This window comes from Ambystoma mexicanum, chromosome 9, assembly GCF_040938575.1.
Source record: "Ambystoma mexicanum isolate Mex_15411 chromosome 9, UKY_AmexF1_1, whole genome shotgun sequence".
NCBI classification, from domain to species: Eukaryota; Metazoa; Chordata; class Amphibia; order Caudata; family Ambystomatidae; genus Ambystoma; species Ambystoma mexicanum.
In genome coordinates, this window is record NC_090931.1 from 1,060,734,505 (window position 1) to 1,060,762,491 (window position 27,987).

A 27,987-nucleotide genomic window follows, 5' to 3' on the forward strand; every position below is an offset into this window, starting at 1 on the left:
TGGTTGGAACAGGGTAGATTCTCCAGTTTCCAAAAAGTAACGCAGTGACTAAAACGTACAGACTCGCTCAGACCAGATGAGGGGCGACTGCCAAAGGCCTATCTGCATAGTCGGGATGCCAGTTTGTAAATCATATCAGACTGCTGTAAAGAGACAGAATGAATCATTATAACTCTCAGTGGGACAAACCTACATAGAGTGCAATTTCAGATAAGGTCATTTGGTGCGCACGTGCGAATTGAGAGTGAAATGAGAGGGAAGACTGTGGCAGGTGAAAGAGGAAACTAATGCAGCTAACTAGGCGGTGCTCTCTGTGTAGACGCTAAGCGAGAGGAAGAGAGGGTGAGAGAGAGAGGGGGAGAGAGAGAGGGAGGCAGAGCGAGCTAGAGAGAAGCAGAGAGAGAGACAGAGAGAGAGGGAGAGGCACAGAGATAGAGAGAGAGGCAGAGAGAGAGACAGAGAGAGAGCAAGAGGGGGAGAGAGAGAGGGGGGCAGAGAGAGAGGGAGGCAGAGAGAGCCAGAGAGAAGCAGAGAGAGAGACAGAGAGAGAGGGAGAGGCACAGAGATAGAGAGAGAGGCAGAGAGAGAGACAGAGAGAGAGCAAGAGGGGGAGAGAGAGAGGGGGGCAGAGAGAGTCAGAGAGAAGCAGAGAGATAGAGAGAAGAGGAGAGGCACAGAGAGAGTGAGAGAGAGAGAGGCGGAGCGAGAGACAGAGAGAGGGAGAGAGAGAGCAAGAGGGGGAGAGAGAGGGAGGGAGAGGGGGAGAGAGAGAGAGAGGGAGGGAGGGAGGCAGAAAGAGAGAGAGAGAGAGAGAGAGAGAGAGAGAGAGAGAGAGAGAGAGAGAGAGAAAGAGAGAAAGAGAGACTGAAACTGAGGGATGCTGGGAGTGAAAGTGAGCAGTGAGAGACATGGAGAGAGAGAGAGAGAGAGAGAGAGAGAGAGAGAGAGAGAGAGAGAGAGAGAGGAGAGAGAGGGAGAAGTAGGCACAAAGAGGGGAGACTTTGAGGGAAGGTGGGTTTAGACGGAGAAAAGGCGTAAGGACTGCATGATGGGAAGGACAAAGACTGCCATTGATCAACTTTTTGATCTTTGAGGCTTTCATAACTTTGCATAGGATGGAGATAGGTTTGGGGTGAGTTTGGAGTGGCAGGGTGACCTCTCTCATTTGCATATGTTGCTACCTTGAGTTTTTTATTTGTATGCCACTCCTGGTGGAAAAGAGGGCCATGATGGGGAGGGCTGCCCTGATCGGTGTGTGTTGCGAGAGGCATGATGGTGAGAAGGGCAGGAAGAGAAGCAAATGCAGATGTAGTCTGCCCACTTCTCTGCCTTCTATCTCTTACGCCTTACACTACTCATCTGAGGATGGCGCTCGAGGTGTAGGGATCTCTCTCAGATGACGCTCCACCCTTGATAACCTACATGAAAGATTAGTTCATCACTCAGCCTTATGTCAGAGAGGAAGGTGACGGGCACAGTGTGGGAAGGACGCCTCTGCCCTAGGGTACAGATGAGGAGTGTATGCTGTACCCACTCTGGGTCCATGGTCATCGGTGGTGGCGTGCAATTTACTAAATCCAGGTGTTAGTGCAAGTTTCATACTCTATGGCTGTTTCCATTGACAGATGGGGCATTTGATGTACTGTGTAATTATCAGGAGTGTTTTCTACCCTCAGAGCGTAGAAGTTGAGCAGGGCCTCTGAAGTAAACCTCCCCAATGAACTGTGTCAACTGATGATGCACCTGGCCGGCTTCTTGGGCTTAGAGCGGTTCTGCAGTGGGGATGTGATGTTGAGAAATGGGACACGCCTCAGCCACACGTGCAGTAGTAATAAAAAAGAGTGCACTGCCGTGTCAGAAGGTGCATGGGCAGAGAGCTCTCAGTGTGTCTTGTTGTGTTTTATCCTGAGGATCTCAAATCCCCCAGAATTCCCTTAATGAGACCTGCGCCATTCAAGCTTGAAGCCTGGGCAGGAATTTGGAATGAGAGGCGCATTCATCTAAATGGCCTCCCATGGAGGAGGACTGGTCACATCAGTCAAGGCCCCAGAGGAAGAAGCGGTGACCCGCCACTGCCTGTAACGTTGCCATCATGCCACAACGGCTCACATCGAAGCTTGTGCTGCATCTCAGTCACCATTTGGCATGCCTTGCTTTTTGCTCAGGGCCGAGAGGATAGCTCAGGGGCAACGTGCTCACCTTGGAAGCAAGACGACGAAGAGCAACACTGGTTCAAACCCTGGGTCTGCGCTTAGAAACCTCTGGGTATGGAGCGTGAGCAGACTAGCTCGCGGTCATTCCATTTTCAACCATGCACGCAACATTTCTTTGGGTTTTTACCAAACTGCGGGCTGCAGCTGTAAGTGTCAGCGTTTCGATTTTTTTTTGTGTGTCATCACAATTTACCATCTGTACTTCAGCTGCCTGGCCACCTAGGGAAGTGCTTAGTCTGGCACATTCATGGATTGAGAGCACAGAAGTGTAGCTGAATCAGGGAACTCTGTGGCAGGATTGAGTTGGCGCGGTGGTATCGCGTTGTGAATATGTGCACCTTTCATTTCAGCTCCTCAGGAAGGTTCATGAAAAAGGCTGACGTCACAATACTGGCTCATGGTGTTCCTTGCCTTGGAAGAAATGTTTCGTTTTCCCATCCGTGCCCCTTAACACGTGAGTGAAGACGGTATAGTGAGTACCTTCCTACATTCGCCTTCTAGAGTTCGACGTGGTTCATCCTGTCTGGATGCCTCAACCCCACCTCCTGGCAGAGTCAATCAGACCACCCAAATCGGTGCCCACATGGCATCTATGAGAGACGAGCAAAGGGGATGCTGAGGCAACGCATACAGCAATGAAGATGGCGTAAGCCCCATCCACACCAAGCTGAGGCCTCCAAAACCTGGGTCTGAGCACAGACTGATTTTGAAAGCGAGACCCCATGATCGGGGCCGGGGTGGGGATGGTGGGCGGCGAGAGGCAGTAACTTGATCTTATTGGCAACTCTACCAGAGTTAGAGTGGTGTTATGAGCAGGGGTGAACTGGGAACCAAAAGAGGCCCTGGAAATCATATGTAAAGTGGCCCAATGTTACACATTTTCAGCAAGCCCCACTCTTTTCCTATGGGGACATTTTGAAATACCACACAAAAGAGTCCCAGGGTGCAGAGGCCTACTGGGAAATCTCCAGAGTTCCCTATAGGACAGTCCACCCCTGCTTATGAGTTGCCATTTAAGAAAAATGTGACGAGGGCACTGTGTTGGGTTAAAGTTGCTCACCATACATTCATGATGCGGTCGGTTCTTGTGTGCAAAGGGAGTGCCCTCGAAGGTGCAGAGAGGTGTAAACTTCTCGTAGAGGTGGCATGAGTGGACCAGGCGCATGTATGATGTGTGAGGTGCATGGATCCCATGCTCTGGTTTATGATCCTGGATTAATAGAAGGAAGTTGGGAGGACTTCATAAATGCTTCAGGCCACATGATAAAGTCACATCAGAGCAATGGAAGATGGCATACTGTCAAGATGACTAGAAGATGTCATTGCATGGTACACCACCAGAAATGGGAGAATGACTCAGCCCTCGATAGTAGACCAAGAAGACAGGCCAAGGCCCATTGAGCTCTGATATAAACAAGAATAATCCAGGACATACAGGGCACAATAGAAGCAGGAAGAGAGGGAAGAGCCTGCAAAGAAGACAGGTTTGGCAAGAGGCAAAGAAGCAAATGAATATTGCGATTAATCACACCGGCAATGGAACAACTCTATCTTTGAGGGGATTTATGAGTGTGCAGTGGACATATATGTCTGAGAGCAAAGGGGTGAAGAAAGAGAGTTGTTAAGCTGTTAGGGGTAAGCCACACTGGTGGGGTTTTATTTTGTACCAACTACGAAAACTTTTCCATGCGCCTGGTTAAGTATTACAATTCAGAAAAATATCGCAGTTGATGTGGGGCAACAAAGGGGCATTTGATCCCTACCCCTTGAGGAAAAAGTTGAAGAAAAAATGCTCCACACTCGAAGAACTGCACCACAACGTATATTTGTGGAAACTGACATTTATTGATTATAATGCCCTTTTGGATAACCCGTGTTTCAACACACCAGTGTCTTTTTCAAATCAGGGCTGATGATAAAAACTATATTCCAAATCAAAAGTCTTCAATTCAGTAGAACAGAAAGTCATGGGTTAAATCCCCCTCTGGCTTATACTCAATCTCCTTTCGTCTGGGTCGGTCGGCAAGGCGGTTTCTCCCAAGTTTACAAGGGTTGTCTAGGCAACCCAAGTCCTACTACTATTTCTAATGGGGGATGCTAGGAGTGAATGAGGAATGAGAGGCAGAGAGAGAGAGAGAGAGCGAGATGGAGAGGCTGATTGAGAGAGAGAGAGAGAGAGAGAGAGAGAGAGAGAGAGAGAGAGAGAGACTAAGACTGAGGGATGTTGGGAGTGAGAGTGAGGAGTGAGAGACAGTGGGAGAGACAGAGGGAGAGACAGAGGGAGAGACAGAGGGAGAGAGAGAGAGAGAGAGAGAGTAAGAGAGAGAGAGAGTAAGAGAGAGAGAGTAAGAGAGAGAGAGAGAAAGAGAGACTGAAACTGAGGGATGCTGGGAGTGAGAGTGAGGAGTGAGAGACAGTGGGAGAGACAGAGGGAGAGACAGAGGGAGAGACAGAGGGAGAGAGAGAGAGAGAGAGAGAGAGAGAGAGAGTAAGAGAGAGAGAGAGAGTAAGAGAGAGAGAGAGAAAGAGAGACTGAAACTGAGGGATGCCGGGAGTGAAGGTTAGCAGTGAGAGACTACTATTTCTAATGGAAAAAGTAGTAGGACTTGGGACTTGCGCTCATGCATTCTGGTTGGACAATTGTAAGACATAGAGAATAATTGAAACTTAGACCACAGCTGGTTATTCCTCATCCAGACTTTCAGAGACTAAAAAACACGTTTTGCCAACTTGGCGGTATCGGCTGTGCGGTTGCCAGCGATGCTGATTAGAAATTGGGCATCGGTGGCACATGCTGGGAAGCCCACACCACGGCGTAGATAAATGACAGATACTAGTGGCAGGTAGGGTTAGTGTAAATGGAGAACATTTCTTGAATACACAAACATGGATGCCAACACTATTGTAAACATGACTTGCCCAGGATCAGTTATTTAAATAAATATTTTATTGAGTTTAAAATTGCACAAAAATTGAGTGCAGTTTTTGCTGCCCTTAAGCTATATGACATGCTTGCAGTTCTCGAATCCTGCCAAAACTGTTAGAAGTCTTTTGTTTTTTGTCACACCCATGAAAAGGACTTGCCTTCCCTTCCCTTCCTTCAGGTCCCGCTTTCAAAGACTTTCCCCTTCCATCCATGTACTCTCACTTTCCAGTCAGTACTTAGATTCAGAAAAGGCAGCGGCAATGTTTCCATACATCTGAAAACAAAACCAGAGCGGCCGGGCAACATGGAACCTGATAGGATTGTATCAGGCCGAATAGTGGGCTGAGAAGCAGAGCCGAATGCATGAGTGCACATGGGTGTGTGTGTGTAATAGACACTGACGAGATACTGATCTAACCTCTAGGCACTGGACATGTCGCATTGTCTACCAGCAGAACCACCCAAATGAAACCGATCTGGTTTCACTAAAAGAGGCTGTTCTCCTCTCTTCCGTGAAATGCACTGAAACCCCACTGCGCCTTGTCGTTGAAGCCGATGCATGATTCCTTGGCTGCCTTTGATAGTGGCAGAGTGACTTCCATGGTGAAAGAATGACTCTCAAGTGCACCTAAAAGTTTATTTCTGTTTTTTCAACCAATCATTTCCCTCCAGACAATATCCACAGTAATAAAACATCACGCAAATATATTCCAATTCATCTTTATAAAGCACCCCCTTAAACCCTATTAAAAAAAAGCCAACACATTTTTTTTTTTTAGATTTTGTAGAGTGCACTGCAGCCCTTAGGCATCGAGGAGCTATAAGAGGAGCTTAAGAAGGCATGATTCTGGGTTACATGAATGCTGCCCATGGAAGCTTCTTAGACAAGGTACAAGGTAATACAACATACTTGTGACAGGTTAAATAGTCACTAACGCTGCGGTAGTCAAAGCAAGTTTAGTACAGACATATCAGACAAAGAGCAGAGTTTTGATAGCCTTACGGAAGACTGCATGAGAGTCAATCAGTCTGATGTGCGGCGGTAGGGAGTTCCAGTTGTGAGCAGCCTGAGTACGGAAGCTGCTTCCGCCTGCAAACATTTTGATAGTTTTAGGAACGGTGATCATGTTGGTGTAGGGCGTTCTGGATGGCCTGGAAGAGAGGGGTTTGGAGATCCTCTGGGCAAGGTAAGGGGGAGCCAGGTCGTGGAGGGTCTTGAAAATCATTCTCTCCTTAACTAGTCTGGGAGCCAGTGAACCTGCTTCCTGAGTTCTGGTATGTGTTCTCTGTGTGAGAGACCCGTGGCGGCCCTGAGGGCATTGTTTTGAGCAACTTGTAATTTAGCTATGTTTTTTGCTGAGGTTCCAACAAGAAGGGCGTTACAGTAGTCCAATCTTGAGCCAATTATTGCCCTCGCGATGGTGAGAGAATTTTGCTGGGAGAGTAACGGCCTAACTGAGTTGATAAGTTTAGAATGATAAGCCGAGGAGGATGCAATGGCGTTAACCTGCCTTTCCATGGTTAGGGTGGGTTCAAGGTAAACGCTTAGGGTCTTGATCGCCTGGGACAACGTGATGGGAATATTGTCGACAGAGAAGCAATTGTATTGCTTGTCCAGCTTGCCCAAGGTGGACAGGGATTAAATCAGCAGAAGTTCAGTTTTCTCACTATTGAGGCATAACCAGTTATCTGCCATCCAGGATTGGATTGTGGAGTAGATTGAATTTAGGGTGTTCAAATCTGACGCATATCGCCCGATAGGGGTATGAGTACCTGAGTGTCATCCGCATAGTTCGTGTACAAGATGCCCAAGGCATCCAGGATTTTGAACAGGGGTCTGGTAAAAAGGTTGTACAGGGTAGGAGCAATGCATGAACGCAGGGGAACACCGCATTTAATGATGCTAGGTGTGGCACATGAGGATTCAGAGAATACCTTCATTGCTCTCTCCTGAAGGAAGGAGGTTTTCCAGTTGCAGGCACTAGTCGAGAATTTGGCAGCGGTAGTAAAATGGTGGCAGAGGGTCTTGTGATCTACCAAGTTAAAGGCGGCCAATAGGTCAAGTAGGAAAAGGAGCGCTGGTTTGCCAACGTCTCTGAGGTCATCCATTTGGTTCTTAAGGTTGAGGAGGCGGGTGAAACCCTGACTGACGGAGACCAAGGAGATGGTTGTCTTCTAAGAATGTTTGCACTTGCAGATAAGTTGCTTTGTCGAGTATTTTAAGTAGGAAGGGGGCAGTGGTGATGGGCCTATAGTTCCCTGGGACCGATGGGTCAAGGGTGGGTTTTTTAGGAGCGGACGAGCCCACGCTTCTTTGAGTCCAGTTGGGACGTGGCCTGACTGGACGGAGGCATTAATGAATGCTGTGATGAGAGGGGCAAGGGAGGCAGCGCAGTCCTTGATGACTTGTGCTGGGCATGCGTCTCCTTTGCAGTTGGACGGTTTGATGCATTTGAGGAGTGTGATGACTTCAGGGACAGTCACGTCTTTGAATTCAAACATAGGAGAGTGATACGGGGTGGTCGGTGGGGGAGGGCTGCTGGAGGGCTGCTATTGCTGTTGGCTGTAAGATTAGAGATTGCTCGTTGGTGGGTGAGTATTTTGGCGTGCAGTGTGTCAAGTTTGTCCAACAAGGCTCACTGAATATTATTACACCATGTTTCATCCTTTACGAGGGTAGGGGGCGGAGGGGCGGGGTTCTCCAGCTCCCTGAAGATGGCAAATATTTCTTTTGTTTCTGACTTGGCATTAGAGATTCTGGTGTTGTAGGAAGCCGCTTTGGCTTTGATTAATGCAGTTTTGTAGTATTTAGATAGTGCCTTGAAGGCTGCTAGGGTTGTCTCCGTAGGGTTGTTTTTCCAGTTAGATAGTGCAACCCTTTTTGTTGCGCATAGCTCTAGGAGCTACTTTGTGAACCATGCATTGTTGTGCTTGACTTTTCTGGCTTTTTTAAGGGTGAGCGGAGCCATAGCGTCAATGGCATGGGAGATGGTCGTCTTAAAGATATTAGCTAATACCTCAGGATCGTTGGGAAAGGGGGGCAGTAGTGCTGGCCCTGAGAGGGGTTGGGTGAGATTTCCCTTCGTGAGCTGCCTAGAGCTTCTCGAGAGTGCAGTTGGGAGAGGGATAGTAGGTTTAGTCTGATCTCTGGTGTTAATGATATCAAACATAATACAGTGGTGATCAGACCATGGGATAGGGGTGATATCTTTGATAAGGAGTGGGCAGTTGTGATGGAAAACCTAGTCGAGAGAGCGGCCCTTAATGTGGGTGGACTGAGAGATGGCTTGGGAGAATCCAAGTGTGAAGAGTGCTTTGTGGAGGGCATTAGCGTGGGAGTCTTTAGGGTCATTGAGTCCTAAATTAAGGTCACCAAGGAATATTATTTTGGTAGACTTTTTGAGGTTGTCGGAGAGGGAGTGGATAAGTGCCTCCTGAAAGTCGGTGGTAGGACCAGGGGGCCGGTACACAACGTGGAGGGCAATTGTGCAGTTGTGGGAGACCTTTAATTTAAGCAGGAGAAGGTCAGAGCTCTGACCAAGGTCACACTGTAGTTTCCTGATCTGGAGGGTGTCCTTGGCGATGACTCCTACGCCGCCTCCTCTGTGAGAGGAGCGGTCTTGTCTATAGATGGTGTAGTCATCAGGGATGACGAAGGTGAGGGCAGGGCCGGAAGAGTCGTTTAGCCACGTCTCGCTAAGGAAGAGTCTGTCAAGGCTGTTACTGCTGGTGAGGTCAAGGGCATGTGCTGGTAGAGAGCGGCAGTTGATAAGGGCACATTTGAGTGGGGCATCCTCCACGGGGAACATATTAGAGGTGGGCTGGGGGTGTGTGGCAGGGTAGAGATGAGCTGGGGCGGTGAGCATAGGTGCAGAGAGGGTATGGACGGCCACGTGGGCGGTGACTGTGCCATAGGGCACCTGTGAGGTGGGTAAGGGTGGTGGAGGGGCAGGTAGCAGAATGGTTTCAGCTGTAGGGGGAGCAAGGTATCAACATAGGAATTATACGGTATGCTATGCAGAATAAAATCAGCGCTTTCACACGGTGCCATAGTAACATCACTAGGGCAGTGCAGTGCATCACAAGAGGTGTTACAAGGTAATGTACCAACATCAGCAGGGCAGTGCGGGATAACGGCAGTAATATCAGCAAGGCAGTGCAAGGTGACATTCATAGTATTAGCGTTAGCAGGACAGTAGGTATTACCTGACATGGCAGAATATTTTGCGGTAGAGACATATGCAGGATGTGTGCAAGAAACTTCAGTGGGCACAGATGATACAGTGGTATTTCCAGCATGGTAAGGCAGGGTCATAACAAAGAACATTAATTCATATTTTCTCAAATATCATTATAACTGGTGCAGATTAAGAGCTGTTCAGCCTTGCCTCCCCCTGAGGCCTTCTCCTCCACCTGAAACTTTCAATTTCTCCGATTAATGGTCACTCAGCATTTGAGCTTGAGGGTAATGTAATCGGGGCAGCAAAACATTGCATGATATGATAGGTTCTTTATAACGCACTTAAAACCCTGAGTTTTCTAAGTGCGGACCCGCGTGTGTTCCTCCGTGTCCTCTTGCTTCCAAGACGAGCGCATTGCCCCTGAGCTATTCTCCCTAAACTGCCAAATAGATTCCAACCCTAGCCCGTGCATCATCCTGCATACTCTCACCACCCTAGGGATTACCATCTATGTGACCATGTTGGAATCATACCTGAGTTACAATGAAGGATTTGTGTTGTCCAATGCAAGTAATCCAACTTCAATACACAATGCTGGCAAGGAGGTCCACATCTGGACAGGGCAATATCACCAGTGAGATCATAGCACCTTTCACCTGGGCCTTGAGCAGAATGATTTCTTACTTCACTCGGTGCCAGATAGCCATCTGTGTTACTTTCATTTCCGGTATTTTGGAAGATAATTATACTTATTTAATGAGGTGCTAACTCCTGCGCAAGAAGCCAAAACTGGCACGGACACTGCTATTGTGAGCACTTGTGAAATACCGACTATAGTAAGAAACAAAAAGAGCCTATCACACTTTTTTTTAATTTTTTTTTAAAATAACTATTTTAATGTTCAGGCATACAAATACAGGCAAATAAAAATCTTGAAAATACAGTTTACACAAATGGAGAAAGTTGGACGATGCAGCACCAAAAATCAGACATACTAAACAAAAAAGTACAAATGTCACATTCAGTAAGGGCATTCTCTACGGTCTTGTCTGTGATCTCCCCTGGAATCCATTTTGTTTGGTCCAAATCCACCTCAGTCATCACTGCGATCGAAATCCACCTCGGTCTCCACCTCTGCCTCTAAAGCCACCTCGGTCAAAACCACCTCTACCACCACCTCGCTGATCATCAAACCCACCACCCTTGTGTGGTCCTCCAGGTCCATCAGGTTTGGATGTCTTGCACTGGTTGCACTCATTTCGCCAAGAAAAGTTCATATTTTCACATGTTGGGTTGGGACACTTCCAGTCGCCAGCTCTTTGCTGTCCCCCTCCACCACTGGAAAAGCCACCACCACCGCCGCCACCACCACCACCACCACCTCCTGAACCACCGCCAAATCCACCACGTCCCATTGGTTCCCCGCGTCCTCGGCTATCTCTTCCATTGCCACCACCTCTGTTGTTGAAGTCGGCCCTCCTGGTTGCAAACAAAACCTTTATTGGATTGCCGGAGAACTCCTTCCCATCAAACCAATCAATGGCAGCCTTTGCAGAAGGAGGATCATCAAATGACACTGTAGCTTTGCCTTTAAGTTTCCCCTTCTCCCGATCAGCATAAAGATTAATCCTTTTTAATTACTCGCACTTATCTTTTGCATTTACTCACGTGTTTTCCACAAAACTATGTGGATGACTTGTGACATAAGGCAAGAGTTATCCTTAAAAAGCATTGCTAATGTGTGGCCTTGTTGTCAAATGTCCTGAATTTAACGGTATACGGGTGGGGTCGTGATGAGGTGGGCACATCAAGCACAGACAGCGGTGCACTGCACAAAGCACCATTATCTGGTTGCCTTTCATTGGTTGCAACTTGTCTGTCTCTCCCATGGCTTGCCTTGTTGCCCCCAGCTAAGATGTGTGAGTCAATGAACACGCTGCCATCAGAGGTCATCCACTAGCCGTAATAAAAATGTCCACAACAGGGGGGCGTGGCCAGCAGCGCAATGGAGCGGACGTGAATTCGATCGGCTCTGTGACCGCCGCAAATATCCTGTCTTTTATAGCCTGATTCCTGAGAGTTCTATACACTTCTGACGCCTGTATCGATAGCTGACGCACTGGGGCACCATCGGATGCAAAATTCAGGGAAAATTGGAGCCCCAAGAGTGAACCCGAGGCGAGTGAAGAGAGAAACGGAGAGGGCTCCCTTGCTCCCAAAATGGCCACCGCTGGCGCGTGATGCAATTCGGGGCCTGTCGGGCTGCGGGGAGCGACAGTACTGCAAGCAGTCCTGACGGAAATCGCCGGACCATCTCTGGCCCACGAGGAGCTCGATGGCCGAGCCAGGAAGACTCTCTTACCGCAACATCCAGCGAGGCCGGTGAGTGGCCCCAGTCACCAACCCAAACCACGCATTGGTAAACCCGAGGTGGAAGGCCTTCTCCGAGCCACACTTGTGAGAGACCTCGGCTGGAAAACTCGCCTGACCGGGACTGCCGTCGCACACGCTGTCCTACCCGACCCACAGCAAGCCTCGGTCCCTCCCGGGTGCACATAACCCCGCGGAACTGCCTCTCTCCAAGGATGGGCAAAGACAAATTGAAAAAAGCCTCTACGCAACGCAAGATGGACCAATTTGCGGTGGCACAGGCCCAGGCCTCGCAGTCTCACACACCACAGACACTCCCCCCTGAGGATGAGACTGCCCTCCCCCTGAGAGACGTGATGGCCGCCATCGCTAGCTCCCGCTCCTCGATGGAGATGAAAATTGGCAGTATAGCGGTGGATGTCTCCTTTCTGCGCCACGACTTGCAGAAACTCTCCGCTCATACGAGGGAGGCGGAACAGCACATCTCGGGGACTGAAGATAACATTAGAGGCATCAATCAACAACTCTCCCAGACACTAAATCAACCGAAAATGTTAGAGGCCCGTGTAGATGAGGGGGAAGGAAGATCGCGCCGCAACAATATACGCATCCTCGGCCTCCCAGAAGGGTAGGAAGGGCCCAGTATGGATCTCTTCCTGGAACAATGGTTGGCGGACATCTATGCGCCTCACCCCTTCTCTAAGTTCTTCTCGGTGGAGAGAGCTCACAGAATGCCATCGGGCAGGCCTATACCAGACGCACCACCCAGGACGATCATAGCCAGATTCCTTAACTATCGGGACAGAGATGCACTCCTTCAAATGGCCCGCTCTAAGGGTACAATCACCCATAACGGCTCCTGAATCGCCTTTTTCCCTGACTACACCCGGGAGGTGCAGAGGGCGGGACAGTCGTTTGAACCGCTGAAGAGGCAACTATTCCAGATGAAAGTAAGATACGGACTGCTGTTTCCGGCCCAACTCAAGATCCACCACAGGGGAACCACAGTTCACTTCACAGATCCGAAGCAGGCCTGGAGATGGGCAGAAACGCACATTGAAGGGGACTGGATGGCATGACCAACAGATCGGGGAAGGAGACCCCGGCCTGGGGCGGATCGCCCCCCTCCTGGGGGGCACCCGGAGGCCCAGGAACCAGTGATCCTGGAACAAGCGGCAAACCCCGCCAACTGAAGCAAGGGAAACCAATGAACACTAGGAAGTGATGGAATATCGAAACGAAGAGAGGCCAACCTCATAAGTGGACCCTAAGAACTACGGAATGCTCAAAGGTGGTAGGAGCTGTGTACCAGAGGGGGCCCCCTCTGTTCGCCAGCCAGCCAGGACCCCAAGTTTGAGCTGACACTCTAGTTCCGAGTGCCAACGATGTTCGGGTGACAGGTACTTCGTGTTGGGGTGGAGTATGGGGAGGGGGGATGGGTGAGTTTATGTTGTTTTTGTTATAGTATTAATACACGTTTATTACGCAGTCACGAAACTAATGGATCACGCCACCCAACATACCCAAAATATGGCAACTCCATGAAACAGCCCATAATGTCTGCAAACCTGATACAATACACAATAAAGGGCGACCACACTGACCCACGCATCAACCCCTGAGCGTCCCAGGTCTCCCAAAATAATCACATGGAACGTGAATGGACTGGGGTCCGAAATCAAGCGACGTCTTGTTCTGCAGTTCTTGAATAGATATTCTCCCGACATCTCCCTGATAAATGAGACACACTTAGCTGGGACCAGCTGCACTTTCTTTCGTAGAACCAACTACCGACTGGCCCTACATGCGGGATACACTATGGGATCCAGAGGGACTCTTATCCTGATAGATAAATGCGTCCCATTCACATCGCTAATAGTCGAACAAGACCCCCGGGGTCACTATGTGGTGGTTATAGGAACACTTGGACAAGAAACACTGGCCATTGCATCAGTGTACTCCCCACCAGGACTGGGAGAGGAATTCCTGGAGGAGTTGGTCACCCTCATGGCAAAACACCAACCTAATACGTGGATTTTGGGTGGCAATTTTAATGACATCATGTGTAATATAAAAGATCGCACTCACATCAGGGACCATAACCCGAATACTCCCACCAAACTAGCAAAATTTGCGTCGGCCCTGGGCCTTCGGGACGTGTGGCGGCATCTCCACCCTGTGGACGAGGCCTACTCGTTCCACTCGGGAGCACACGAGTCCATGTCCAGAGTAGATTACCTCTTCCTCCCAAACACCGATATACACAGGGCGACCACTGCAGACCTACTCTCTCGAGGCATCTCAGACCACTCACCCCTCATGGCGGTACTGCGAATACAAAGGGAAATCCCACCCTGATCATGGAGGCTGAATAGCTACTATCTGGGCTCCCCTGATCTTGTTGACCACCTCACGGAAGTAACTAATGAATATTTTGAAATTAATACCCCTACGGTCGATGACCCAGTCACGATATGGGAAGCATATAAAATGGTATTGAGGGGGGAGGCGATTTCCTGGGTAGCGGGTAACAAAAGGGAGCGACTTCGGAAGCTGCTGGAGGCGGAAACTGATGTGGGCGACTGGGAAGCCAAATATATTCGTGACCCAAGCCCGGAGTCTCTCAGATCCCTTAAAGGTGCTAGAGAACGCCTTCGACACATCGAATTAGACAACGCCAGGCAAGCCCACCAAGACTCCAGGGCAAGGGTATATGAACACGGGGACAAAGCTGGGAAAATGTTGGCCTGGCTCGAGAGAAGAGATGAGGGTCAACGCCACGTTAGAGAGATCATAACCCCGCAGAAGGGGAAATGCCACTCAGACAGGGATATAGCACAAGCTTTTGCTGACTTCTATGCTACTTTGTACGCCACCCCAGTGTCCCCTCTGGATCCCTCCCTACTAGACAATATCGCCCTGCCATTCCTATCGGAAGAACAGAGGGCACAACTGGACTCGGCTCTCACTGAACCGGAGATCGCTGAGGCTGTAGCTCAATTGCAGTCAGGGAAAACACCAGGCCCCAACGGGTTCCCGGTCGAGACCGGGAAGAAATTTGGTGGGGAAAAAAAACTGGCACTGTACCTTCACAAAATGTTTCTCGGGGCCCGCGACCAGGGCGCTCTCCCGCTGGATCTGCATAAAGCCACGATAGTCGTTATTCCCAAACCAGGTAAACCACCCGAGCAATGTGCCTCCTATAGGCCTATCTCATTACTCAATAGTGAAACCAAAATCCTTGCCAAGATCCTGGCCAACCGGTTGCAAGCGGTAATTACCTTCCTGGTCCACCCGGACCAATGTGGGTTTATGCCACATAAATTGACACGTATGAACTTGCGGCGCCTCCACCTATTGCTGGAAAGGGCCCCTATCATAGACAAACCGCTTGCACTACTTGCCATAGATTTTGAAAAGACGTTCGACTCGGTTCGCTGGGACAGCCTCTGGGAAACTATGCGAAGAATGGGATTTGGGGACAACTTCCTGAGATGGGTACAACTTCTCTACACATACCCACAAGCAGAGGTGAAGGTAAATGGGTGGCCCTCTGAACTTTTCCCCCTAGGCAAGGGCACACGGCAGGGATGCCCCCTATCTCCCTTCTCTTCACCCTCGCGATAGAGACACTCACCCTGTGGCTCCGCCAGAGCAGGGACTGGTTGGGATTCAGGTGGCCGGAGGTACACAAAGACAAGGGCGTCTCTGTACGCGGATGACCTCTTGATATACTTGGGTGACCCGATACGAACCTGCCCCATAGTAACGCAAATGCTCATCCGATCCGATAACAGAGAATTTAGTGGGCTGAGAATCAACTGGGACAAATCTATCCTGTTCCCGGTAAAGGGCGGTACACTGGCCGTCCCCCAGGAATGCCCATACAAGGTGGAACCAAGCGGCTTCCGGTATCTTGGGATTTGGATATTGGAGGACCTGACGCGCTATGCAGCCCATAACCTCCAGCCGATCATGGACCGTTTTAAAGACGATGTCCGCCACTGGAGGCTTCTCCCCCTGACACTAATGGGCAGAGCCACCCTTTTTAAGATGATCACCCTGCCCAGATTCCTCTTTGTATTACAAAATGCACCACTGGAGATTCAGGACGCCGAATTTGACCGCCATGACTCCCTCCTTAGAGACCTCATATGGGGAGGGGGACAGCCTCATATTGCACTGGCTACACTCAGAGATTGGTTTGGGAGGGGGTATCGGCGCCCTCTGCTCCGAGCTTACTACTGGGCCTCCCAACTGGCATTGGTTAACGACCTATTGCATGGGGATAGGTAACTCCTGCACATAAAGGCAGACATTGCAGCCATCCACGACACTGACCCATTACACCTGCTCTACCAGCCCCTCCACAGACCCCTACCCCAAACAATGGCAACACATGTCTCATGGGTCTGGAGACGGGCCCACACCTATGTGGGATGAAAAGACAAGATCACCACGGCACAACCCCTGTGGCTCAACAGTAACCTAGCCGAACTGGGGAAACTCAGACCATGGCCCAAATGGGTGGAGGCCGGAATCACACGGATTGGGGATGTCTTGATAGATGGGGAAATCGCCTCCTTTGTAGCATTGCAGCCGAAATTCCACCTTCCAATGACCGAATGCTATCACCATACCCAACTGACTCACGCCCTACGAACACATATCCAGTTGGACCCCGCTATTCCCGAGTACACACCCATAGAACGAATATACTCCCAGCACATATCCCTACTAGAGTCACCTCTACACTGTATAATGCTATGTCCTCCTTTGCTACTCCGGAACTCCCTCGTCTTAAATCCAAATGGGAGGACGATGTGGGAGCCATAGACCCGGAGGACTGGATCCAGATCCTAATGCATCCCAGCGAGATTGCTATCTCCTCCAGAGTCCGCTTGGTCCAACTTAAAATCGTTCACAGAATATATTATCCAAGAACCATGATGCATGGCTGGAAACGTGCCCCAAACCCGAACTGCCTCGGTTGCGGGGGGAAGGTTGGTACATTCATACACATCCTCTGGGAATGTCTGCGGATCCAGACTTTCTGGAGGAAATGCTGCAATGAACTATCCAGGGTGCTAGGCCGCATTATAACAATGGACCCGAAGGTGTTGCTGTTGGGCTCTCCCGATGAGAACACGACTGATAAATGGGAAGGATTGCAACTATCTACGGCCGCAGGACTGATGAAGCGGAACATTGCACAAAAATGGGGAGCCCCAGAGTCCCCAACACTGGAACAATGGGCAGATGATATGGACATGCTCGCAATGTTAGAGCACAGAGTTTATAAAGCAAGAGGCTGCCCGACCAAAGCTTCTAAGATTTGGGACAAATGGGAGGAGAGAGAATCCCAGTAACCTCATGAGGCCCTAAGACGCTAGACCGAACTGTAGATGGAAAGGGCGACAAATGGAGAGCATTTGACTCTTATTGTGCCCTCACTTATTGATTCGTTCCTTGAATGCGTATGTTTTGATTTTGTTTTTCTTGTAGTTTTCGTTGATTGTGTCGACAACAGTTCCCCCTTTTCTCCCCCCTCTCTCTGTCTCTCTATGGTTATCAGAGATGGGCAACATTCTTTGTTTGCGAAAATGCGTGGGAAGTTCAACTATTTTTGCCAATGTTGCCAATCCTGAAAATGTGCATTTCACGTGCTGGGAAATGTCATGATTTGGGGATTTTGCAAAATCGCTGCAATTCTAGTGGTGAGAAATACAAAATGTTGCGTTTTGCAATGTACCGTGCAAAATGCTTTTTGTACGCCAAATGGTGAAAGGCAAATATACAGAGAAATTCAACAATTCCATTTGCCAGCAGAAATTGTGCCCAGCCTTCGTGTTTATGTTTTCTAAAAAAATACAATTTATTTTGTCCTCGAATACAAAAACAAGTTTTACCCCTAACAAATGTGATGCATTGGGCATGTGCCAAGAGCATCAAGAGTGGCACATGAAGTTGTGCGTTTGCAGATTGGATCTTTGCCAGCGTTTGCCACGGGCATGCTTTATGCTGTGGATGCGCTCATAAGGTAGAGGTCACATCTCTTATTGCACGTGCTGTGCCCTATACCTTGTTTCCGAACCAAGCAGAAGTATTTTTATGAAAACAGAATAAAATAACAGGGTACCTTTACTGAGTAGGGAAGTGTCGCAGGAGGGGCCATCGATGTTGCTGTGGATGGATAGACTTTTAGTAATGCCCCTATGCTTCATTATGCGGAAACCTATTTGTTTACTCTCTCCCAATGAACAAACCATGGAAGTGTCTTAAAAGGAAAGGGTAAGAAACGGCTTCGCTCATTTTCTTCACCTGCGAGCACGCGGTGCTGGAAAGCATTACACGGGCAAGCGGCAACAATGTCTTTCTCATGGAATCAAATGACTATTATTTTCATTATTTATATCTAGTCATGTGACAATATGTGTCTCAACAACAGAGGCGGAGAGTAATTGCAGGATATGAAACAAAAAAACAGTCTTTCCCCTTATCAATGTAACATACTTTCAAATCTTCTATGTACCAATGTTTCTAAAATTCGACTCGGATAAGTGACTTATCCCAGCAGAATTTTAGATTGAAAGTATGTTACATTGATAGGGGGAAAGACTGTGTTTTTGTTTCACATCGTTATTGAGCCCTTCTGTCTCCCACTCGGGGCCTTCCCTTGAGTTGTCTACTGGGTGGTAAATGCAGGCCAGCCCTTTCACAAGCAGTCGGTGTCCGCTTGTGTTCTGAATATACGACGAGGAAAGTGAACCCTGGCATGTATGACGTTGACGTTTCAGAAAGTGAGACCACTGTGTTTCCCTTGGACCGTGACAGCCCCCTTCTACTCCACTGACTTCTGGTGCCAGCTCGTGATGAGGCATTTGCATGTAGCTGAAGCCGCGGAATGTTTGACTGAAAGGTGAATTAAATGGTCAGCGCTGATTGGCAGGATCACGAGATGGCCAATGCAGATTGGCCAGGGTAACGGATGCGGGTTTCTAAGCCCAACAGATGCCTGACGCTGAATGACAGGTGCACAAGATGGTCACGGCAGATTAGCGCGTTGGTGAATGGTGAACACAGAAGGGCGCGTACAAAAAAGACGGGCAGGCGAGTTTGCAAGGCTTGGAGAGTGCCAGAACAGACCGCCAGATTCAACCAGCAGGCCAGTGCACCTGACTGGAAGAATCATAAAGCAGTCGACGCAGAGTGTCAGAAGGGGTGTCACGGGTGGCAGGGAGATTGATCAGTCTTTGTAAATTGGACGGTGCACACAATTATCAGTGCCAGTTGGAAGGTTCATAAAATGCTCAGTGGATTTTGGAAAGTGCATACAATAGAACATATAAGCCCTATACAATTGTAAGGGAACAGGTGTGGATGCACAGTGATTGCTGCATGGAATGGCCTATCTAGAGTTTTAGATGAACACATTATGCATACTGATTGGCAGGTACATACAGTGGTACAGGTTGGTGATAATAGTAGTAAGGGGGCCAAAGCAATGCCAAGGTTTTCCTATGACTATGTAGCTGCATTCCAAAATGGCTGCATGAAAACTTGTCCAGCGGCCAACTTGCAGTGCAGAGTTTGAAAAAATTCCAAAATAACAAAGTGCAGCAGCCAATTTTTTACATTACATTAGTTAATAAAGGTGCCAAGTTTAGCAAATAAGGCATCCTGATTAAGGTTACGGCCACAATTCTATTCAAGGCTACTGAAGTTAGACTTGCAATAGCAGCCAGTCAACTTGTTCAGCTGTGATTTTGTGACATTTCAATTTAGAATGTACAACTAAAACGTTATGTTTGAAGCAATTAATACATCATTAAATAATCCCCATGTGGTTTTATTTCATAATTCAAATAGATGGGCATGTGAAATTAAGTCATGATAAAACAATCCAAAAACGATGAATACAAGTTTGCGGTGCACGAAACGTATGCACTTGAGGCATCATGTTATGTTATGTTATGTGTACTTATATCGTGCCGGTAGCCCACAGGCATCAGGGCGCTTGAAAACATATAACAATACTAGACATACATTTGGACAAGCCAGAGGCGTCGAGACAGACTCTCTATTTCCTGATGGAGATGCAATCACTTGAAAGGAATGTCTTCAGACATTTCCTAAAAATGTGATAGTTCTCTTCCAACCGCAAAGTAGGCAGTAGTTTATTCCACTGTAGCGCGGCAAGTACTGAAAAGGATCTGCCCAGTCCTGCCTTACGATTGTGTCTTGGCACATTAAGCAGTCCTTTATCCGCTGAGCGTAGCTGTCTCAGGGGAGTGTATCTTACGAATTGGTTTTTGAAATAGCAGGGCGCGTCTCCAAAGAGGCACCTATGTATCATTGACTTAAATTTCACTCTGTCTTCTACTCTTAGCCAATGCAAAGATTTTCGTCCCGTTGTTATGTGTTCCCTAGTTTTAATTCTCTTTACTATACGTACCGCATCGTTTTCCATTACTTGACATCTCACAAGATCTTTTTTGGCTTCTCCAAGTAACAATGCATTTCCGTAGTCTATGCTCTAGCAATAGTTGCTGTGTTTTCCTCATTCAGGTACGGTCTAAACATGCATTCTAAGCAAGCGAAATGTTTTCTGCAGGAAAATGTGACATTAATTTTAGAAGTCTAATCACTGACTTCTGCATGCAGCATTATATGACACAATTTGTCAGGTGAAAAAGTGACTTGTGCTAGAATTTGCTTTATACATGAAGTGTTTAAAATGGTGCGGAGATGGAGGATGTATGAAAAACGAAATAAAGACCGGCAGATATATGCAATAGTCAATATAAGATAAAGGTATAAGATGGTCAATTAAGATTGACACACGTAAAAACAATCTGAAAAAAAGAAGAAAACGATTTGCAGATTGGTGGCTTCACACAATTCTAGCTGCAGATTGGCAGGTGAACAGGAGAGTTGGTGCATAGTATTATTTCACCTTAAATACAGTAAACCTGTCATCAGATATCTATATATATAAAATGCTTACGTATGTTTCCATACTCAGCGGATGCAATTGATCAGTGTTAGTTTGCCCTCTGCTGTCCAAATGGCAATGTGCACCCCTGTGTGCCCTTCCACTTCAACAACAGGTATCATTTCAACAAACAGAATGAGCACAGTTTTATGCAGTTAGTTCTTTCCAACCCCTCTTCTCTTCACACAGGGCCCTGCAGTTCCAGTGTCAATAAACAGTTAATTACCGGCTCAACATTTCAGTCTCGAAAGAGGGAAACGCTGTTGAATGAATGCCTCCTAATGAGCTAAAACTGAAAGTAGGTGCTGTAATTATGCTACTTCGCCATTTTATGCCATCAGTGGGACTTTGCAATGGAACAAGGTTGACAATTACGCATCTACAAAGACACATCATAGAGGCCTGTGTAATCCATGGATTAAACTAAGATACTGTTCTTATACTGCGCATAGCTCTCAATGCAACTGATATCAATATGCCTTTCCGATTCAAAAGAAGACAGTTTCTTATACGTTTCACCTTTTCAATGACCATTAATAAGTAACAGGGGCCTACGCTCTCTTCCTGGCAGCAATTAGTGGTAAATTCCGATATTTAAGAAGGGGGACAGAAGTGACCCTATGAATTACCGACTGATATTGACCTTTAAGATATGCTAGAACGGTGTATGCTATGCCATGACCAGCTAATCATTATCTAATATTGTTAAATGGACAACTGTGCCACTGCTTCTCTTAAAGCTACCTAAATATTGCACAAAATAAAAAAGATTATTGGTTGAGTTAGGCCACCCTTAAGAAATTAAGTGATCACACTGATGCTGTTAAGAATCCTACATAGTCTACCCATTGGCCCACCTTGGCTATGATTTAATCAATTAAATGTGGCAGTAGTAACTGGGGTATGGGCAGTAGTTACAAAGACTACGTGTAGGCCTGGGAAACTCAAAAGCACTGAGATGCAAAATTTGTCTGTTTACAGGTTATCTGGTCAACAAAGTGCTCTGCAGATGGTTCAACAGTTCAGACGTTTACACATGAGCTATTTGTCTGGGCAAATATGGAAATTTAACTTTTTTATTTAAATTCTGGATGTATGGGCCATCATGAACTGGAGCTCTCCGAATGCAAGCCACCTTTCAGCAACTCCTCCTCCCACACACACACACACTTGCGCCCCTTCTACTCTGAGAATGTGCATATGCTGTTTGCCCCATCCAGCCCCCAGTTCTATGTATAGTAGCACTCTGTTGCATTCTGAGGCTAGGATTGCCTTTCACAAATGTTCCCAAAAAAATGAATAATCACATAAATGATACATTTGTAAAAATGATGACAGGTGCTTTATTAGGAATTAGTTATGGCTGGCAAAGTAAACCTTAAAGATATGGGAATTATTCTATGTGTTAATGTTTGTAGTGAAAAATGCAACAATCCAAGTGTCAAATTAAAATAAAATGTGGTTCGGGCTCCTGCTTTTTGTTTTCAATGTTAAAACCTGATCAATTCGGACATAAATACGTTTAATTTCTGTCTGTATTTATTTGAAAAGTCCAAAAAAAGGGCAGACGAGACCAGCCACCAAGCCTTTAGTCCCAACGGTGGCAGCACCGCCAGGCTTCCCCACTGAGAGAGGGTGATAACCACCTTAGCCTGTGAAACAGCCCATACTGCAGACAGCCAGTACGGAAGGGGCTCACACTGCAGGCAGCCAATAAGAAAAGGGCTCACAGAAGTGAGAAGATTCTCCCTGCTCAATCTTCCAATGCCGGAATGCCGTGTCTGGTCACGTGGAAGTGCCATCAACGTTGGCGTGTCTCTGAAAAACACAAAAATGAATGTCCAAACGTACAGGTTCTGCTGCCATGTTTTAAAATAAAATATGCATTAAAAAAAGTACCGGACTAAAACATAACATGAAAACTACAAACAGAAACGTGAGAGCAATTAATACCATAACATTCATAAGCCTTTATTATCAATGATCTACTGCTGAGCTTGAAGATCAAAGGGGGCGTGCTAGTTTGACATTTTATATTTTAAATATTGAGATAAAACTAATAAGGTTATGGAACACAAAAGGTACATTTATATATTTTTTCACTAAATTTGCAAGTATTCTTATAAATATGACAATGTTAACTTGTGGAAGTTTGTTTGTTTGTTTGTTTCTTTCTTTCTTTTTAATGCGCGCATAACCCGAAGGTAACAGGGCGCAGCAGTAAGGATATGCAAAGCTTACATGGTTACAAATAGGTTACAAAAAGTCAAGTTATTACAGTCATCCAACAAAGAGTACATATATATTTACAAGTATGAGTACAACTGAAATATTAACAAATATATACAAGCAGGTCCTAGAGAGAGTATACTGCAAGTCACCGAGAAGGTATTTGCTACAATTACTAGCCTGGACAGTGAAAGAAGACATCATCCAACATCGTTAGAAGCTCATGAAATAGTAGTAAAGCTGTGGTTGGGGGAAAGAACACTAGCATTATTGATTATTCATGCGCAGCCCCCTTTTTGACTGTTTGTCCAGCCTTTCAGCTGTGCATTGTGGATCTCTTTTGACCTTTAAATACGGTTCTTTCTCTTGCAGAGTTTCCTGATGAGGACTCGGTTCTCTGCTCTGTGAAAGGTGAAAACGACTGTCTGATTACATTCATGATGGCCACCGACGATCTGGGAATGACGGTCATTTATAACGTGAGCCAGAAAGGTAAGCATCTCCCACAGTCTTGAATTGTACAATGTTGGAAGACCAGCTGTAATAAGCTACGGCTGCGCTACCAAACGTTGGCGTCTAATTGGGTTGTTTTTCAGTACACTTTCACGATACCCTGTACCGTTTGTTTTCACGACATTACATGTCGCTGCTGTGTTACCGTGGTGCTTGATGGTGGGGATATGGTAGGTGCAAATGTTGGTGTATGTGGCTAGTTTTGATTTGCATCAGGGTGAGTTGTGGGCGTTCTGGGTGCTACTCTACTTTCTTTGCGCCTCGTGTTACTTGCGGATAGAAATCCATGAAAATGCAGAACGCACAAAAAACATTAGCATACAATTAGTCGCAAAGTTGTTTTACGCACTAAGCACTTTGCAGGGACTTTGCGCCTTTTCTATGATTCAGGCCCCGTGTGTCCCCACATTTGGTGCGCTCTTTTACATATCAGCAAAACCAGAAAAGAGGGAGCCACACCCCAATTCTCTCTTTGGCATTACAATGAAGGCATGTGCATGCAGGCCAGGTTTTTCCATATCAAATTATTTATCAAAACATTTTGTTTAGAGGTGGTTAATTTTCGGGGATAGAAGGTTTACTGCCCTTTTTTCCTATCCTCATTCTGATTAAATTTCACAGGCAAAACAACAAGGTAGGGTAATAGAAGTTAAGGTGCTCCCAAAGGGTGGCAATTTATTTAGGAATGATGGTAACCAAGAGTATATAGCACTTTGATAAATGAGGCATCTTCAGTAATGGTTGTGCGGCAATAGGATTTCTTCAGGAAATGGATGCAGAAGAAAAAAGTCTGAAAATTACTTTCTGGGTTTTCATCCGCCTTCGGCCATTTCCTTGCCGGTGGTTCATTACGAGTTCCTGCATGCGCCAAAGTTTATCCGCGAATTCCCGGACTGAGCCGGAACTGCTCATGCACTGCAGGAACCATCATGTACCCACGTGATTTCAATGGAGCGTGCCTTTTTTCCCTGTTCTAGGAAATACCAGACGCAATCCTTTGAAATCAATGGAGCACCATGCTTGCTTCCACAGACACCATTTCAAGTCTCTGCCATGTGCAGGTGCACACAGGGGTCAATGCCCAATTCCCCCTTTATCGTGCTGCTGGACAGGGGCCTGTGTCTGGCTGTGAGCTTTACTGTGAACTCATTGATATTGTGACAGGTGTCAGGCAAACTGCCCGTTGCATTATGCAAGTCTATGCAAAAAGGACGAGCATACTCGTCCTTGGCACTTAGGGGTTAAAGAGTTTCCAGGTGTTTATGATCTGCAGATTAACATTCCTCTTGCCCCCGGCTCCATGTTAGGGGCACATTCATGTGCGTTCCCAGGCCCATTCTCTCCATTGTGGGCCTGAAGGTTGTCCTGAGACTCTGCAGTGACACCGGTTAAGCTAACTAAGCAAATGCAGCTCAAGCAATAGGGTTGGAAAGAGGAGCTTTATATGCAGATTATTTGCAGAGGAGCCCAGCAACCCCAAAGCCCAGTCACCACAACAGCCCAGAAATCCTTAAAATAATTGCTGGCATGGTGCAATGACTGTTTGGGCAGGAACAACAGGGATAAAGCCTCAGCAGGAAACCTGCCTACTGGAAGCCACCCTAACCCAGAACTGTTTTCAGGGTCACACTCTTATTCCAACTACAGAATAGACCGTGTATGGCCATTCAGAGCACCTTGGTGCTTGCATTGCTGGCTAACGGCAAGAAAGATTCCCTCCTCACTCCTCAGTGCTGGAAGGTGGCCCTACTGTGTCTTTAAACACTACTGAGAACAGCAGCATTGGCTACTTTCAATCATCGCGGACCAGACATAACATATTTACTTTATTAACTCTGTCCATTGCATACTCTTGCATTTGGTTACCAACACCATTCACCTCTCTTTGTATTGCACATCTCCCATTTAATGTCCTCAGCTGGTTTAGCATGGGAACGAGAGGGAGGGAGGGGGAATGTTATATTGCTGTTCTGGTCACAACAGGCACACACAGAAGCTACTAGGGGTGAGGGTGGGGTATTTGCACTGCCTGGTGTCACAGGGTGCCATGCCATGGAGCATTATTAAAAGGGAGGAATCATGATTGCCCAAATTTCACACAAACCTCTCTCTAATATCTAATCATACTGTCTCTGTGCCATACCGATAGATATAGATATACACACAGACTATGCAGGGTAGTCTAAAGGAAGTCGCACTGGCAGCATTCCACAACTCTAGGCTTAGCTCAGTCAGTAGCCCAGGCTTTGACAAAATGACTCATTCTGTGCAGCTGGACGCCGATTTGCTCATTCTTCAGGGAGTCGTAAGCTTCTTTGTATTGTTCTTATGTTCTCAGTTGGTTTAACCCTGGTGGGGATACAACACTCCCACTCACTGTACAAGTGAAGCACTCTGAGACCACTATGGTAGTGATTTGGCGCAGGTTAAAACATATATAACATAGCATAACTTGACATGTTACTTTAATATTGATGGGCGTCCTCCACTGACATGGAATATGCCTCTGTTGTGCGGTGCCCGGCCTCTTGCCTTTCAAACTCTCCTTCATTACAGCCAGTGAATGCCATCACTGGTGCTTAGTGATTGTCTCGGGAGGATAGCTCAGGGGCAACGTGCTCACCTTGGAAGCAAGACGACAGGGAGCAACATGGGTTCGATCCCCGGGTCCTTGCTTAGAAACCTCTGGGTATTAAGTGCATTATAAATAACATATCATATCATGTACTGTCCAATGCTGTGCTTCAGCTTATTTTATCATGCTTCCAACCAGCGCACTGGTAGTGTAGAGCACTTTGCCGGCGTGCGCAAAGTGAAAGCAAAGTACTGTAAAAGGCTCACAGCCCTTCTACAGTTGGGTCAGATGTGGGTGCCCTTGTCGCTACTTGCCATGCATGGCCTCAAGAACACACCAACCCTTGAAAATGGTTCAAAGGTGTTTATACAAAGGCTTGGGAAGGGGTTCAACACTAATGGTGATCCCTCTCCCTCTCATCCCCCGTGGGCTGCTCCCTGCCTAGGCCATGCATCGCTATATCCCGCGATTGTCTATAGAGATCGGTAACCCCTACTATCTTACCACTACCGCTTTCAGAAAGAGTCTCAAAACATGCCCGTTTCCCCACACATAACACTGCCCGTCCCCACTGCTTTCACTTGTCTATGCTCATCTTCCTATCCTCTCCTCTCCTTGTAACTACTTTTTTTCACCTCCTACCTTTTCAATATTGAAACCATGTAAAGCGCTTCGAGTCCCTCTGGGTAGGGCCAGTGCTAAACAAGAAAATTCTAATAAATAAATATCTAGTAGTTGACTGGCGGGCGGTCCCTGATGGCCTAAAGGCAAACGCCTTATTAAGCTGTTTTGCTCGGGGGTTTCTAGGGGTCCCACAAAATAAAATTGGTCTTTACAAATGGAATAGGAGCCTTCCAATTGCCCAGTCTCCACTTGTCCTTCCCTCTCATGCCTCGTATTTCTCGCACTGATCTTCTCCCTGTCTCCTTTTTCTTCCTCCTATTCTCCTTCCTGATCTTCTCCCACCGTCTCATCCTTTTCACTCTCTCTCTCCCTCTTCTGTCCCTCCAATTTTCTCTTTGCTCCTCTCTGCTCTGTCTGTTACTACTCTCTCTCCTCTCACCACACCCCACTACTCTCTCCCCACAAATCTCCACTACTTTCTTCTCACGTTACTCTTCACTACTCTCTCCTCCCACTACTCTGGATTACTCTCTCCTCCCACCATTCTATTCTCCCACTAATCTCCACTCCATCCACAGCTTCTCCAAAAGTCACCCTCCTTTCCCTCCCCCAGTCACCTTTGTCAATCACTACCACTCACACCCCTACACTGTCCCTTAATCTCGTTCACTCACCTTATACGCCCTCTCACACCTAAGTACCACTCTCTCTCACTAACCAATGCCTTACTGTGCACACAATGGCCCTCATTAGGAGGTTGGTGGAATGGGTTTACCCGCACCGGTAATGGTGCCGGTAAACCCATTCCGCCCTATTACGAGGTCTCCTCACGGGTCCTGCAATGGGCGCCTGGTAAACCAGGCGTCCTTACCGGGTCCCGCAAGGAGACCAGGTAGCTAACAACGGGCCCGTTGTTAGCTCCTTCCCCATTCCCATTGAGCCCTAAGGGGGCTCGAATGGGAATGGGGATGGACCGGGTCCGGGTTCCTCGGACGAGGAATTACCGGGTCCGCCAAGGTTGGCATGGCCCGGTAAGTCCTCATTTGAGGAACCCGGGCATGGTATGCGGTAAGGAGGCAACCATGCCACTAAATGCGGCATGGTTACCTGCAACCTCTTAATGAGGGCCACTCTCTGTAATCTTCCTCCACACTCCACTTTACTGTCCGACCTCTGCATGGTGTCTTGGTCCACATTCTTTTCCCTTGACCCCAGCTTATCTTTATGCAACACCTTTCCCCGTTTTCATTCCTCGGGCCAATGACTGCTGCCTTCTCGGCCCTGGGATGTGTTAAATGTATCAAAATACAGAAAATGCTCCGTAAGCCCCACCCACTTTTCCTCAATGGGTCTTTTGTCTC

At 47.4% G+C, this 27,987-nt stretch overlaps 1 protein-coding gene and 1 pseudogene across 4 annotated transcripts in view; one reads left to right on the forward strand and one right to left on the reverse strand.

Moving 5' to 3' along the window:
- Window positions 1-27,987, forward strand: part of ITGB6 (integrin subunit beta 6) — a 382,803-nt gene that overhangs the window by 273,076 nt on the left and 81,740 nt on the right. For 3 of the 4 annotated variants that reach the window (XM_069616349.1, XM_069616348.1, XM_069616350.1), the window contains one exon: window positions 23,287-23,406. In XM_069616349.1, coding sequence (XP_069472450.1) covers window positions 23,287-23,406 — 120 coding nt within the window. Of the gene's footprint in view, window positions 1-23,286; window positions 23,407-27,987 lie in introns of those variants that run through there. The other variant, XR_011274731.1, reaches the window with a different exon arrangement.
- On the reverse strand, window positions 10,213-11,690 carry LOC138489538 (RNA-binding protein FUS-like; annotated as a pseudogene).